Source organism: Rhinoderma darwinii, chromosome 10 (assembly GCF_050947455.1).
Source record: "Rhinoderma darwinii isolate aRhiDar2 chromosome 10, aRhiDar2.hap1, whole genome shotgun sequence".
Lineage (NCBI taxonomy): Eukaryota > Metazoa > Chordata > Amphibia > Anura > Rhinodermatidae > Rhinoderma > Rhinoderma darwinii.
Window position 1 is genome coordinate 15,610,396 of NC_134696.1, and position 16,998 is coordinate 15,627,393.

The 16,998-nt window shown below is 42.1% G+C and overlaps 1 protein-coding gene across 1 annotated transcript; it reads left to right on the forward strand.

The window, feature by feature from the left end:
• The first annotated feature begins 2,232 nt into the window (after positions 1-2,232).
• On the forward strand, positions 2,233-8,808 carry LOC142662510 (nicotinamide N-methyltransferase-like). The gene is made up of 3 exons (XM_075840719.1): positions 2,233-2,386; positions 7,803-8,010; positions 8,385-8,808. The coding sequence occupies exons 1-3, from the start codon at positions 2,233-2,235 to the stop codon at positions 8,806-8,808; spliced, it is 786 nt and encodes a 261-aa protein (XP_075696834.1).
• Positions 8,809-16,998: the final 8,190 nt, after the last annotated feature.

The window sequence follows — 16,998 nt, forward strand, 5'->3', positions numbered from 1 at the left end:
AATCCTCAAAAGTCACTCAAGAATATGATTAATGAATTCAAAATCTTTAGTTCAATATCCAATTTCAAAATTAATAATTAAAAATCAGAACTCCTTAAGATAAATATCAATACAAAGACTTGGAATTCTTTATTAAAACTATCCCCCTTTAAAAACAGCTCTGCCAGTATCAAGTATCTGGGAATACAGATAAACCCAAATTTTTAAAAACTTTATGACCAAAACTTCAAACCACTATTGGAGAAGATAGAGAAAGATCTTAATTCCTGGAATTCGATACAAACATAGAGGTTTGAAAGATCTAATATTATTAAAATGATAATTTTGTCGAGAGTTCTGTACCTCCTCCAAACACTCCCGATTAGTTTGCCACAATTCTTTTTCACTACGCTCAAGAAAATAACACCTAAATTTATCTGGCAAACTAAAGGTCATAGGGTAAAACATGACACTTTAACGCGTTCTAAGAACTCGGGAGGCAAAGGGCTACCAGATTTTGAGAAATACAGAGATTCTGTACATCTAAATAGAATACTTGAATGTTATGTGTATCCCGGTCGGAAATTAGGGTCGGACATTGAACTGTCCATGTTGGATAAAAACTTGGAGAACTACATCTGGACCACCCCATATAATAAATTCCAATATAAATCAGTTGTTAATACCCTGACTAATAACACATTAAGAATCTGGCATAGACTCAATAAAAAATATAATCTCAGACCAAAGATTTGTGAGGCCACACCCTTTTCATTCCTCATGCCGAACAGATTCAGATCTCTAAAACAAAGACTAGCCAGAGATAAAGGCTTAGCGAAGCTACCGGTTAGACATCTCATTGCAAACAATAATATCATTACAGATCTGAAGTTGATACCTATTCTGGAAGGCTTAAACTTAACCTCTCAGGAAATGGAGATCATACTGGGATCCATCAAACCTTTCCTCCCAGACATTACAGACTTAAATCAGAGGAATCTAATTAATCTTCTAAAATCTCAAAACAGACCAGTCAAAGGACAAATAGCGAAACTATATAAATATCTTATAGCTCCACAGGCATTCCCATCATACTTATTGAAATGGGAATATTACCTGAACACGTCCTTTACGTCAGAACAATCTGAACTGATTCTTAGGAATTCCCACTCGTTCTCAGTCTCTATAAGAACCCAGGAACTCAATTATAAAATCATAACAAGATGGTATAAAACAACGGAATTATTAAATCAAATAGACCAGAATTAATCACCTACATGTTGGAGATGCAATAAAGAAAAAGGTACCATTTTACATATATGGTTTAAATGCTGTGGTATCTCCTACTTTTGGCAAACTATTGCATCAATCTTAAATAAATATATTGGAAAAACTTTCACTCTTACACCAGAACTGGTATTACTCAATCTAGATATTACTCATCAATATATTAACTCTAATTCCACTATACCACAGCTCTTAAACACAGCAAAAACTCTAATAGCTAGACATTGGAAAGATACAAATCCTCCTACAACTCTGGAATGGTTAAAAGTGATCAATCTCATCTAATCCTATGAAAAAAACAAATGGTCTAGGAACCTACAATGCGATAAATATATGAGCATTTGGAATGACTGGTCTACAATTTATGGCTCAAAAGACATAGAATCATACTTACTACACACCCAACGAATTAATACCATGTCATAAGAAATTATAGTTCTCATACCAGGCCAACAAGCAGATACCTTCTCGAGACCTTGTGCAAGTATAACTCTATATATTCGTTCTTGAATTACAAAAAATTCTAATTAGATAGTCACCGATTATTTGTATTAGTCAGCTAGTTCTCCTAGGGTGTATATGTTGAACATGACTTGTTAATGTGGTACTAACTCACCCATCCCTTTTTCCTTTCTGTACCCCCCCCCCCCCTCTAAGAACACTTTAATAAAAAATAAAGAATGTACAAAAAAGATGAATTGGAAAATTTGACCTGGACACAGGGGCATCAATTACCCTTCATCATGAAAGGGTTAACAATAAAATAGATTTGTTTCTTTAAAGATCATTATTTCTCTATGTGAATTTATTATAACACAAGTTCCCATGACCGGCTCATGAATATAATAAGTCATCATGTGATAAGTTATTCTTAGTAACACACTATGTAAATTGAATCCTGGTAATTATATAAAGACCTTGTGCCCCGGTCTAGAGGTAGTCACCCCGTCTGTGATACAAGAGTAGATGATGGATTCCAGTCCCCATAAGCTCTATCATGTACATGGCTTTGATTCCAGAAAATATCTGGAGGATTACTTTTCAGATAAACCTGACATGGTTTTTCGAGATGACTTATTGCAATTTTTTATTGATAATCTTAAACAAGTTTTCTCAGTGGGTATGTATCCTGATTTTGTTACTCCTAAGATACATTGACGTGTATATTATTCTATGTTTAACTGGTTTGAAATAATTGAAACAATATAAATAAATATCTATTGGAGAGAATAGCTTTTTTAGGGGTGTGGGAGATCAGAGGAGGCGACCACACGGCCCCAGTCATCTGGAAATTAACAGGGAGCAGAGTAAAGACCTGGTCATTGAATATGATGACAAAAAAAATCGAGTCTCAGCATTTAGTAGCGTCATTGTTTTCAACTCTGTAATCTCCATTCCCTTTTGGGGAATGAAGAAAAGATAACTAGAAAATGACAATTGTAGGTGAAATTACTTAAGCCTTTAAATGCTATGTAAACCTTTGAAGACGTTTTGTTTTATTTTTGTTGTTTTTTTTATAAATCAGTGTATGTGAGTGTTTTGAGCAACTTTTAATGTATTTTAATGTAAAAATATTTTTACTTTTTGAGATACAGCTGCTTTGTACCCTGTTTACAGAGCAGCTGTATCATTACAAAGTTGCTGAAAACACTCTTATACACTGTTTTATTAAAAATAACTGTTTTCAAAGGTTTCCATTTTCTCTAAGGATTGGCCTATTTTCTTCTTTCAGGACAAAGCTATATGTGTAGTTTTTCCATTGCAATATTCCAAAAGCCATAACTTTGTTTTTTTTCTGGTGACGTAGTCATATGATGGTTTGTGTCTTTGCGGGACGAGTTGTAGTTTTTATTGGCATCATTTTGAAGCACATATAATTACTCTTTTTTTCTTTGTACATTTTTTTAGTGGGAAATTCTGACATTATTTTTTGCCGTTTTTTTATGGTGATTTTACCATACGGTATGAATATCATGTTAACTTTATTCTCTGGGCCAATACAAATACAACTATACCAAATTTATATCGATTTAATGTTTTAGAACTTTTGAACCATAAAAGCAATTATTTATGAAAAATAAATAACCTTTTTGTAGCCAAGTTTCGAGAAACTGATTTTTTCAACATAGCTGTATAATGGCTTTTTTTTTTTGTGGGAAGAGTTTTCGTTCTTATTGGTACCATTTTGGGGTTCATATCATCTATTGAATACATTTTATTTCATTTTTGGAGAGGAAATTAGACAAAAAGGCAAATATCTCATTTTTTTTATGCCATGTGCAGTGCGGGTGTAATGTCGGGGTAGGGAAACAGACAAGTGAGCCCTAATCTACCCGCCACTCAGTCCCTGCCTACTTGCAACGACCCGCCCTAGGCGACGGGGTACAACTGGGCGACGGTCCCTACACTCAATAGGTGCACGACAGACAAACAGACAATGGTACAAAGAAGCCAGGGAAATGGGGAAGTTGCCCACGGAAATACCATGAGCAACAAGCGAGGTGAACGAGCCGAGTCAAACCAGGAGATAAGCGAGGTACAAAAACGCAGAGAAGAAGAGTGGTCAGAAAAGCCAAGGTCAATCACAAGCAGAGGATCAGTAGTTCAAGAAGCTGCAGCAGGGCCAGGAAACCAACAGAGAAGAATCACAAGCAAAGGAGGAACAGGAAAGGCAGGTATAAATAGACAGAGGGCGGGAGCTAACTCCGTCTGGCCAGGCTGTGATACGCTCTCCCACTCCTAAGCCTGCCATCCTGGGTGGTGGAAGATGGAGTCAGTCTCACAGACATAGAAGCAGGTGCAGACTGATCACCTATGGGCGTCGACACAGAAGTTGTGTCTGGCAGATCCTTTACAGCGGGATAATTAATAAGCTAATTTTATTTTATTAGTCATTATGATTGTGCCGGTGCCCTACATATTTTTTTATTATTATTGTTTACAATTTTTAAACAATAAAATCAAATTTTGAATGAAAAAATGGGTTTAATATTTTTTTTATTTTCTTTGCTAAGCTTTATTAAACTTAATTTTGCTTTTGCTTTTTGATTGTGTGATTAATTGTATATTACGTTGGAATACTTAGGGGCACCGATGGATTAAAGGATGGGATCAGAGGTTGCTCTGAAACCGACTGTTACAGCAGAAACCCGGATGCCAATCCCCACAGAGCTAATGCTGTAGATCACATGGGCAGATCTCCAGTCCCTGCGCGATGACCATGACGTACTTGCTTGTCATGGTGCTTTTTGTTAAGGCATTCTTTGACGTACAAGTGTGTCATGGACGCCTAAGAGGTTAAATCTGCTGTGACAATTTGCACTACTGTCATTTTCTGACCTCTTACAAATATGTTTTTGTTAAACTAGAACCTAATCTCTAGAATCTACAATTCTATGTTCAATAAAAAATCTCCATATTTAGAAATAAAATGCACCAACAATCACTTTCTGCTCAGGTTTCCACTAATGGCTGTTATGACCAGCGGGTTGTGGACCTACTGTGTTAATACACTGGTTTGATTTAGGGTCACCTCTATGAGCGTTATCTAAGTAGCCTCCCCATTCTTCAACTTCTAACCCTGTACGGGGATATGGATTTTGGTGCGGAAAGACTACCAGGTCGCAACCTCTTGAGGTGGTCCCAGTGTGAGTACCAGCTGGCCCAGTGGACCAGGATACAACGGTGTAGCACACCGCGGGTACATGCACCGGCAGATCATACCTTGGCAGATGGGTAAGGATTAGAGTTTGTAACAGGCGGGAAGCCTCAGGTTGTTGGACATAGACGAGTAGTAGACAACGGGATGCAGAATAAAAGTGCGTAACTGGATGCAAACTGGCAGTGGATGACAAGACACAGGCTAGTAGCAGATAACAGTACACAAGCTGGTAGCAGATAGCAGGACAGAAGCTAGTAGCAGATAGTTGGATACAGTCTGGTAGCAGATAGCAGGACACAAGCTGGTAGCAGATAGCTGGACAGAGGCTGGTAGCAGATAGCTCGATACAGGCTGGTAACGGATAGCTGGATATAGGCTGGCAGCAGATAGCTCGATACAGGCTGGTAGTGGATAGAAGGTGCAGACTGGAATCAAGATACAAACAGGAACCTTTGCAGGACACGACTAGGTTGCACCAATGTTGCTCAGGCACCAGGTGAACTATGGAGATGCCTTGGATAGTCTAGGAGCAATCAGGGATTGGTTTGTGGAATTTTGCAATGTGCACACGCTGGTCCTTTGAGAGGCGGCCAGAGCGCTCACAAGCGCACTAAGGAATACACAGCCGCAGACAGGAGGAGAGACACACAGAAGACGCCTCAGGCCAAAGCAGGCCAGCAGGACAGGCCACCATCGAGATAGAATAACGGCAGAAATAATGACAGCTCGGCAGGCTTATTAACCCTTTCCCAGCCCATGACGAAAATGAACATCATGGAGTGGGTGGGTGAAGTTTGGAGCGGGCTCACGCGCTGAGGCCGCCTCATATGCTGAAGGTGTCATCTGTCTATCACAGCTGACATGCTGCTTTAACGACCAGGAACAGCGATCGCACTGTTCCTTGCCATTTAACTAGTTAAATGCCGTGGTAAATAGCGACCGCTGCATTTAAACTGTTAGAAGGAGGGGGCGGTACCCACCGACAGACCAACGGCTCCCCGCAATGTGATCGGGGGGAGCCGATGGTTGTCATGGCAGCCCGGGGCCTAATGTAGGCCCCAGGTGTGCCTTCTGTACACCTCTGCTAATCTATGCCTCTGGCAGGGCTTAGCAGAAGCCTGTAAAAATAACAATATACTGCAATATATTTGTATTGCAGTGTATTGTACCATCAATCTAATTATTGATGGTTCAAATCCACTAGGAGGGCAATTGAAGCCTCCAGGTATACATCACGGACACAGGAGCGCCTCTCCTAGGAGTTTTCTTTTGATTGTTAATCCTAACTAGATTTACCGCTGACTGAAGTCATCTTCATATGCACATCTGATGTCCAACTCCCGAGGCTTCGCACACTGTGGATTCTTTTGATTGCAGTGGTATTCTGCTAAACGCTTTACAATTGCATTGTGCTGACCATCTTGCACAACCCAAACAGAAGTGTGATTTACCACCTTTTTTTGTTCTTTTACCCTATGGATCCTGACTATATTTACCTTAGAGGAGCGCCAATAAATACTACAGCTCCTCCAAACAAAAAATAAGCCCTCACACCGCTCAATCGACAAAAAAAATAAAACAGTTATGGCTCTTAGAATGTTGTGAAACAGAACACTTTTTTTAGCACATAGATTTTTCTTTGCAAAAGTAGTAAAATATATTAAAAAAAACTATATAAATTTGGTACCACCGTAACCGTATTGAGCCGCAGAATAAGGTTAAGTTGTCGTTTTTACTGCACGGTAGAATCTGTAAAAACAAAACCCAATAAACTATGGAGGAATTTAGGTTTTTTCCAATTGCATCCCACAAATATTTTCTGTCTATTTTCCAGTACATTATATGTTACTTTAAATGGTACCATTAGAAACTACAACTCCTTCCGCCCAAAAAAATAAGCCCTCACACCACTCTATTGATGGAAAAATAAAAAAGTTTTGTCTCTTGGAAGGCGGGGAGTGAAAAACGAAAACGCAAAAACAAAAAATGCCTGGGTCTTTAAAGGGTTAATTTGGAGATTCTCCTCAGGGTCAGGTCCAGTCATGTCACAAGAACTTAATTACTAAGAGGGGGGGAAGACGTCAGCTTACGGTAGATCAAGAAAAAAACTTAGAAAAAAAGGTAAGAGGTAAAAGGCACCTATTTAGTATAGCCAGTAAAGGGTCTAGAAATCAGAAATCATCGGTGTCATAAGTGAAACGCTAGAGATGAATATTCAATAACACTGAAGGAACCAACATGTATCTTATAGATCCTTAAAAAGTAGACTTTATTTTTTTTAAATATTTTCAATACAATAACTCTTAGGATTTCTGAGCCTGCATAATGAGTTTGGTTTAAGATCCAAACCCATAGCTTCCCTTGGTCCACCTTATATGATTTTTGTGTTACCAGGTGGGTCTTTCACCCTTTTTTTGTACTGATTGCACTACACAGGAGCGCCCCATGTTTGCTTGTTTTTTTTTCACATGAACAGCTACACCACAGGTTATTGAGGACACGTAGGGTGATCTATAATCCTTCCTTACCATCAGTTGAGCACCTCAACTTAAGATTGTTTCAAAGACATTTGGATGGTTCTCCTTACTGTCCCATGAGCCTCCCTTCTCCTTTTCCATTACTCTAACTAAAGAATTATAACTTTGGTGGGCCTGCTCTTAATGCACTTATGAGAAGTATAAGACTAATACCACCAAATCTATCCCTAGAGAACATTTGAGGATTAGTTTATCTTTTTTACAGATTTTCCGGTTTTGGCAAATCAATGTTTATGTCGTTTGCTAGAAGTGATACAGACATATGTCATTGTTTATCCACAAAATCTATGAAGATTTAACATATTAGATGTTTCAATGTACGGACGTTATTTCTGCAGGTCATATTAATGGAGACATCTTGATTGACCTCAGTGTTGGCTCGTTTATTCATCATCTATATTCAGCCTCTGAATTTTTCAAAAATATCATAGTGCTGAAGGTGAGTAACAGATGCATCATGGAGCTGAAGAGATGGGTGGACGAACGTACGGGAGCATTTTATTGGGGCCATACATCAGCACTTCATCAAGAGAAAGAAGAAAACAGGTGACGTATTTTTCCAAATATGAAGAGAAAAACCACTGTTATTGTCGTTGCTGCTCCTGATACAACAAATATAAGAAAAGATGGGGCAAGGATCCCGGAAATAGTTTACTCTGTTAATGCTCAGATGTAATAGTCAAATGTAAAAATTCTATTACTCCCTCAGTTCAATATTCTTATACATAGGGGGCGGTATTATACAAAGTAATGCTGGATAGGCACATAAGGAGTATAAGCCTGACACTTGGTGCAACACTCTTGGATGATTCAAGTGTTACCTCTAGTATTGCAAGTCAATAGTCCAGTGCTAAGTCCTGAGCCACCATGTTGATGTTGACTGTGGGACAATCACTTTCCTTGTCTTTTTTATTTTCCAGTGAACAGTTTGAGGACAATGAAGGAAAAGTGAGATCAGCCATTCAACATGTTGTGAAATGCGACCTGGAGAAAGAGAATATGACAGACCCGCTGGTCTTACCACCAGCCGATTGTGTCATCAGTGCTTGGGGTCTGGATAATGCCAGCAAAGATCAAGATGATTACATCAGATATCTGAGGAAGTTCTGTGGGTTGCTAAAACCTGGAGGACACCTCATAATAATTGGGTGTTTAGATGCAACATATTATACAGTCGGGAAAGACAAGTTTCATATTTTGACATGTGATGAGGATTTTGTCAGGAAAGCTCTAGTTGGAGTAGGTTTAATCATTGATTACTGTAAGGTCAAGGAGAGAACGGCTGTCAGTGACATTACTGACTATAAGGCCATCATATTCATTGCAGCACACAAGGGGAATTAGGGTGAAACTTACAAAGTCTGCATGTTATTAGTTCATATTTTAAGCTTAAATAAACATATAATAATAAAAAATTAGCTTCCTTAGTGCAGTATAGGAGAGTATAGACCGACCCTGGGCATCTGGGACATCGTAGGAGTCTGAAGTCTTGGGATCAGTGTCTTTCTCATTGTTGTTCTGTTCCTGCTTAATATGAATAGTGTAATAAAGTAAAGCATATAGCATTAAATTGTGTACTTTACTTGGGTTGGGTCACAAATTTGCTTCATAGGCTTTACAAACCTTCATTTAGGAGTAGAAATGTATAAGTTTTTCGTTTTTTGAACACATATTTTATTCCTTTTTCACATTTCCATTTATGAAAATCAATAAGGTCAAAAATTTGACTCCCCCTCTTTTGTGTCTCAGGCCTCGTCTTCTCCCATCATCAAACACAAAGATAGCTGGGAGAAATGTTGTCAATCAAATCACATAATTCACAAGGTCCTATATGTATGTACACATTCCATCATATCATGTCTATTTCCTTCAGAGATCATATTCGATATATAAGGCTCCCAACTGACTAACCAGTGATATCACATGCATGTATGGATCACTAGCGGGTTCTTCGTCTTCTTCATTCCTACAAATAAATGTAATGTTAGATATATTCCCCCCCAATGAATCACTTAGGGAAAAAATAATTAGTAGGAGGCATCCATCATTCTCTACTATTTCACTGTGGAATACAAGATTAACGTTAAATCGTAAAGAAACCTTTTTTCAAAGTCAAAATGTGTCCACAATGCAAAAATTCTAAAAATTAGTTCATTAAACACCACGTGGAATTTCTTTAAGTATAACTGTAATGACGGGGGTGGGGAGACAGACAAGTGAGCCCTAATCTACCCACCACTCAGTCCCTGCCTATTTGCAAGGACCCGCCCTAGGCGACGGGGTACAACTGGGGCGACGGTACCTACGCTCAATAAGTGCACGACAGACAAACAGACAAGGGTACACAGTGCTAGGGGGAGAAAGGGGCAGTTGCCCACGGCAAAACCGTGAGCAACAAGAGAAGTGAACAAGCCGAGTCAAACCAGAAGAGTACGAGGTGCCAAAAGCAGAGCAGAATAGTAGTATACAAGCCGAGTCAAACCAGGAGTGTACGAGGTACCAAACGCAGAGCAGGAGAGTAGTCAGTAAGCCGGGGTCAATATGAAGCAAGGACAATGGTACAAGAAGCTGCAGCAGGGCCAGGAAACCAAACGAGAAGAATCACAAGCAAAGGAGGAACAGGAAAGGCAGGTATAAATAGACAGAGGGCGGGAGCTAGCTCCGTCTGGCCAGGCTGTGATAGGTTCTCCCACTCCTAAGCCTGCCACCCTGAGTGGTGAAAGATGGAGTCAGTCTCACAGACATAGAAGCAGGTGCAGACTGATTATCTATGGGCGTTAACCCCGAAGCTGTGCCTGGCAGATCCTTTACAGTACACCCCCCCTTTTATGAGGGGCTACCGGACCCTTTCTAAGTGGACCTGGTTTACTGGGGAAACGAAAGTGAAACCTCCTGACCAATATCCCAGCGTGAACATCCCGAGCGGGTACCCAAGTCCTTTCCTCAGGCCCGTATCCTCTCCAATGGACCAGGTACTGGAGGGAGCCTTGGACCATCCTGCTGTCCACAATCTTGGCCACCTCGAATTCTGCCCCCTCAGGGGTGAGAACAGGGACCGGAGGTTTCCTCGAGGGAGCAAAGGACGGGGAGCAGCGTTTAAGGAGGGAGGCATGGAACACGTCGTGTACTCGAAAAGATGGGGGCAACTCCAATCGGAAGGAGACAGAATTGAGGACTTCAATGACCTTGTACGGCCCTATAAACCGGGAAGCAAACTTCTTGGACGGGACCTTAAGGCGCAAATTTTTAGACGATAGCCACACCAGATCCCCGACCATAAACAAGGGGTTAGCAGAACGTTTTCTATCTTCCTGAGTTTTTTGTATGCTCTGGGACGCCTCTAGGTTCTTCTGAACCTGAGCCCAGACTGTGCACATTTCTCGATGAACGACCTCTACCTCGGGATTGTTGGAACTACCAGGTGAAACGGAAGAGAACCGTGGATTAAACCCAAAATTACAGAAAAAGGGGGAGACCCCTGACGAGTTACTGACCCGGTTATTAAGGGAAAATTCGGCGAGGGGAATGAATGAGACCCAATCATATTGACAGTCAGAGATAAAACACCTTAAATATTGTTCTAGAGACTGATTAGTCCTCTCAGTTTGGCCATTAGTTTCAGGATGGAAGGCAGAGGAGAAGGACAGATCAATCTCCAACTTTTTACAGAAGGCTCTCCAAAACAATGAAACAAATTGTACCCCTCTATCAGAAACAATATTGACAGGGACCCCATGGAGACGCAGGATGTGTTTGACAAACAAGGTAGCTAACGTCTTAGCATTGGGTAGTTTCTTGAGGGGCACAAAGTGGCACATCTTACTGAAGCGGTCTACTACAACCCACACCACCGACTTGCCTTGAGATGGAGGCAAATCGGTGATAAAATCCATGGAGATATGGGTCCAAGGTCTCTGGGGAATGGGCAAAGAACATAGTAAGCCCGCTGGTCGGGACCTGGGAGTCTTGGACCTAGCACAAACTTCACAAGCGGCGACGTAGGCATTAACGTCTTTAGGCAACCCAGGCCACCAATAGATTCTGGCAATGAGGTGCTTGGTACCCAGGATGCCTGGATGGCCAGATAGTGCAGAGTCATGATTTTCCCTAAGTACCCTTAGCCGGAATTGCAGGGGAACAAACAGCTTGTTCTCAGGAAGGCTCCCGGGAGCTGAACCTTGATCAGCCGCAATTTCAGAGACTAAATCAGAATCAATAGCGGAAATTATTATACCTGGAGGCAAAATACAAGCAGGATCTTCCTCCGAAGGAGGGCTGGCCATGAAGCTACATGACAGTGCATCAGCCTTAACATTTTTAGACCCAGCCCTATAGGTAACCACAAAGTTGAATCTGGTAAAAAATAGCGCCCAATGAGCTTGTCTCGGGTTTAGCCTCCGGGCAGATTCTAGGAAAACCAGATTCTTGTGGTCGGTAAGGACCGTTACCTGGTGCCTAACCCCCTCCAGGAAGTGGCACCACTCTTCAAATGCCCATTTAATGGCTAAGAGTTCGCGGTTGCCAATATCACAGTTACTCTCAGTGGGTGAAAACTTCCTGGAGAAGTAGGCACAGGGACGGAGATGGGTGAGGGACCTGGTACCCTGGGACAAGACAGCCCCCACTCCCACCTCGGATGCGTCAACCTCCACGATAAATGGCTCCATTTGGTTGGGCTGAACCAGCACCGGGGCCGAGATAAAGCACTTCTTAAGGACCTCAAAAGCCTGGACAGCCTCAGGAGGCCAGTGGAGGAGATCAGCACCTTTGCGAGTGAGATCCGTAAGAGGCTTAGCGATGACCGAGAAGTTATCAATAAACCTCCTGTAATAATTAGCGAACCCCAGGAAGCACTGTAACGCCTTCAGGGAGGCAGGTTGGACCCATTCCGCCACAGCCTGGACCTTGGCGGGGTCCATGCGGAATTCATGAGGAGTGAGGATTTGACCCAAAAACTGTATCTCCTGTACCCCAAACACACATTTTTCGGTCTTAGCAAACAGTTTGTTTTCTCGAAGGACCTGGAGCACCTTCCTGACATGCTCAATGTGGGAGGACCAGTCCTTGGAAAACACAAGTATGTCATCAAGGTACACTACAAGAAATAACCCCAGGTAGTCTCTTAAAATCTCATTTATGAAATTCTGGAAGACCGCGGGAGCATTACACAACCCAAAGGGCATGACGAGGTATTCGAAATGACCTTCGGGCGTGTTAAACGCAGTCTTCCACTCATCCCCCTCTTTGATGCGGATAAGGTTATACGCCCCCCGTAGATCAAACTTAGAGAACCATTGGGCCCCCTGAACCTGATTAAAGAGATCAGGAATCAGAGGAAGGGGATACTGGTTCCTTACAGTGACCTTATTCAAGCTTCGGTAGTCAAAGCATGGCCTAAGACCACCATCCTTCTTCCCTACGAAGAAGAAGCCAGCACCTACCGGAGAAGTAGAGGGGCGAATCTAACCCTTGGCCAGGCATTCCTGGATATACTCTCTCATGGCTTCACGTTCGGGACAAGAGAGATTAAATATCCTACCCTTAGGGAGCTTAGCTCCTGGTACCAAATTGATTGCGCAATCATATTCTCTATGAGGAGGTAACACTTCGGAGGCCTCCTTAGAGAAAACATTGGCGATGTCCTGAACAAACTCAGGTAGCGTGTTCACGACCTCAGGGGGAGAAATAGAATTAACAGAAAAACATGACGTCAAGCATTCATTACCCCACTTGGTAAGGTCCCCAGAATTCCAGTCAAACGTGGGATTATGCAACTGCAACCAGGGAAGGCCTAAAACCAAATCGGACGATAATCCCTGCATTAACAGTACAGAGCACTGCTCCAAATGCATGGAGCCAACAAGGAGTTCAAAAACATGGGTATGCTGTGTAAAATAACCATTAGCAAGAGGAGTGGAGTCGATACCCACTACCGGGACAGGTTTAGGCAAATCAATCAAAGGCATAGCTAGAGACATAGCAAATTCCACAGACATGATATTAGCAGAAGACCCTGAATCCACGAAGGCACTGCCGGTAGCAGACCTACCACCAAAAGAGACCTGAAAGGGAAGCAAGATTTTATTACGTTTCATATTTACGGGAAATACCTGTGCGCCCAAGTGACCTCCCCGATGATCACTTAGGCGCGGAAGTTCTCCGGCTGCATTCTTACGCTTAGGACATTAGTTCACTTGATGCTTGTCATCCCCACAGTAGAAGCAGAGACCATTCTTCCTGCGGAAATCTCTACGTTGTTGGGGGGACACGGAGGCCCCGAGTTGCATAGGTACCTCCGAGTCTTCCGGGGAGGAACGAAGCAACGGAACCTCGGGAGGCATCATGGGGGAGTCAGAGGAGAAAACATCAAGACATTCAAGTCGTCGTTCCCTGAGACGTCAGTCAAGTCGTACCGCTAAAGCCATAACCTGGTCTAGAGAGTCAGAAGAGGGATAACTAACTAGCAGATCTTTCAGGGCGTTCGACAGACCCAACCTAAACTGGCACCTTAAGGCAGGGTCATTCCACCGAGAAGCTACTCACCACTTCCTAAAGTCAGAGCAATACTCCTCAACAGGTCTCTTACCCTGACGTAAGGTCACCAGCTGACTCTCGGCAAAATCAGCCTTGTCAGTCTCGTCATAGATGAGTCCGAGAGCAGAAAAGAAAAGATCAACGGAGGAAAGTTCAGGGGCGTCAGGAGCCAAGGAGAAGGCCCATTCTTGGATAATTATACCCACCCGCTGGCTCTCAGAACCTGAGGAGTGGGGCTTTAAACGAAAATAGAGCATACAACTCTCCCGAAAGGAGAGAAAAGTCTTCCGGTCCCCTGAGAAACGGTCGGGAAACTTGAGGTGGGGTTCAAGAGGTGACGTGAGGGGGACTACCATGGTAGCATCAGGCTGGTTGACCCTCTGAGCCAGGGCCTGAACCTGTAGGGAGAGACCCTGCATTTGCTGAGCCAGGGTCTCAAGGGGGTCCATAGTGATGTCAGGGACCAGGGTAGACTAGGTATTGGCTTGTGATTATGTAATGACGGGGGTGGGGAGACAGACAAGTGAGCCCTAATCTACCCACCACTCAGTCCCTGCCTACTTGCAACGACCCGCCCTAGGCGACGGGGTACAACTGGGCGACGGTCCCTATGCTCAATAAGTGCACGACAGACAAACAGACAAGGGTACACAGAGCTAGGGGGAGAAATGGGCAGTTGCCCACGGCAAAACCGTGAGCAACAAGAGAAGTGAACAAGCCGAGTCAAACCAGGAGTGTACGAGGTACCAAACACAACGCAGGAGAGTAGTCAGCAAGCCGGGGTCAATATGAAGCAAGGACAATGGTACAAGAAGCTGCAGCAGGGCCAGGAAATCAAACGAGAAGAATCACAAGCAAAGGAGGAACAGGAAAGGCAGGTATAAATAGACAGAGGGTGGGAGCTAACTCCGTCTGGCCAGGCTGTGATAGGTTCTCCCACTCCTAAGCCTGCCACCCTGAGTGGTGGAAGATGGAGTCAGTCTCACAGACATAGAAGCAGGTGCAGACTGATTATCTATGGGCGTTAACCCCGAAGCTGTGCCTGCAGATCCTTTACAATAACCAAAGGATCTCCATCTCAATTTAATCTTACTAAAATTTCTACATACTTAAAGCGCACCTGTCATTTCATTTGACTTTTCAGGATAAGCTGCCATGTGTGTGTACATGAGGAGATCATACACAGAGGAGAGAGAGGAGCGTAGAAGCCACATAGTAAAAAACTGAAAAAGCTTTATTGAACATAGTTACACTACCGTTCAAAAGTTTAGGGTCACTTAGAAATTTCCTTATTTTTGCAAGAAAAGCACAGTTTTTTTCAATGAAGATAACATTAAATTAATCAGAAATACACTCTATGCATTGTTAATGTGCTAAATGACTATTCTAGCTGCAAACGTCTGGTTTTTAATGCAATATCTACATAGGTGTATAGAGGCCCATTTCCAGCAACAATCACTCCAGTGTTCAAATGGTACATTGTGTTTGCTAACTGTCTTAGAAGGCTAATGGATGATTAGAAAACACTTGAAAACCCTTGTGCAATTATGTTAGCACCGCTGTAAACAGGTTTGCTGTTTAGAGGTGCTATAAAACTGACCTTCCTTTGAGCTAGTTGAGAATCTGGAGCATTACATTTGTGGGTTCGATTAAACTCTCAAAATGGCTAGAAAAAGAGAGCTTTCATGTGAAACTCGACAGTCTATTCTTGTTCTTAGAAATGAAGGCTATTCCATGCGAGAAATTGCCAAGAAATTGAAGATTTCCTACAACCGTGTGTACTACTCCCTTCAGAGGACAGCACAAACAGGCTCTAACCAGAGTAGAAAGAGAAGTGGGAGGCCCCGCTGCACAACTGAGCAACAAGACAAGTACATTAGAGTCTCTGGTTTGAGAAATAGACGCCTCACAGGTCCTCAACTGGCAGCTTCATTAAATAGTACCCGCAAAATGCCAGTGTCAACGTCTACAGTGAAGAGGCGACTCCGGGATGCTGGCCTTCAGGGCAGAGTGGCAAAGAAAAAGCCATATCTGAGACTGGCTAATAAAAGGAAAAGATTAACCCCTTAAGGACGCAGCCTTGTTTTGGCCTTAAGGCTCAGAGCCCATTTTTCAAATCTGACATATTTCACTTTATGTGGTAATAACGTCGGAATGCTTAAAGCTACCCAAGCGATTCTGAGATTGTTTTCTCGTGACACATTGGGCTTCATGTTCGTGGTAAAATTTGGTCGATATATTCAGTGTTTATTGGTGAAAAATTGCAAAATTTAGAGAAAATTTTGAAAAAATTTCATTTTTCAGAATTTAAATGCATCTGCTTGTAAAACAGACGGTTATACCACCCAAAATAGTTACTAGTTCACATTTCCCATATGTCTACTTTAGATTTGCATTGTTTTTTGAACATTCTTTTATTTTTCTTGGACGTTACAAGGCTTAGAACATAAACAGCAATTTCTCATATTTTTAAGAAAATTTCAAAAGCCTTTTTTTTAAGGTACCTGTTCAGTTCTGAAGTGGCTTTGAGGGGCCTATGTATTAGAAACCCTGATAAAACACCCCATTTTAAAAACTAGACCCCTCAAAGTATTCAAAATAGCATTTAGAAAGTTTTTTAACCCTTCAGGCATTTCACAGGAATTAAAGCAAAGTGGAGGTGAAATTTGCAAATTTCATTTTTCTTGCTGAATTTCAATTTTATTCATTTTTTTTCCTGTAACACAGAAGGTTTTACCAGAGAAACACTACTAAATATGTATTGTCCAGATTCTGCAGTTTTTAGAAATGTCCCACATGTGGCCCTAGTGCGCTCCTGGACTAAAACACAAGCACTAGAAGCAAAGAAGCACCTAGTGCATTTTGAGTCCTCTTTTTATTAGAATATATTTTAGGCAGCATGCCAGGTTTGAAGAGGTGTTGAGGTGTCAAAACAGTAGGAATCCCCCAATAGTGACCCCATTTTGGAAACTACACCCCTCAAGGAATTCATTTAGGGTT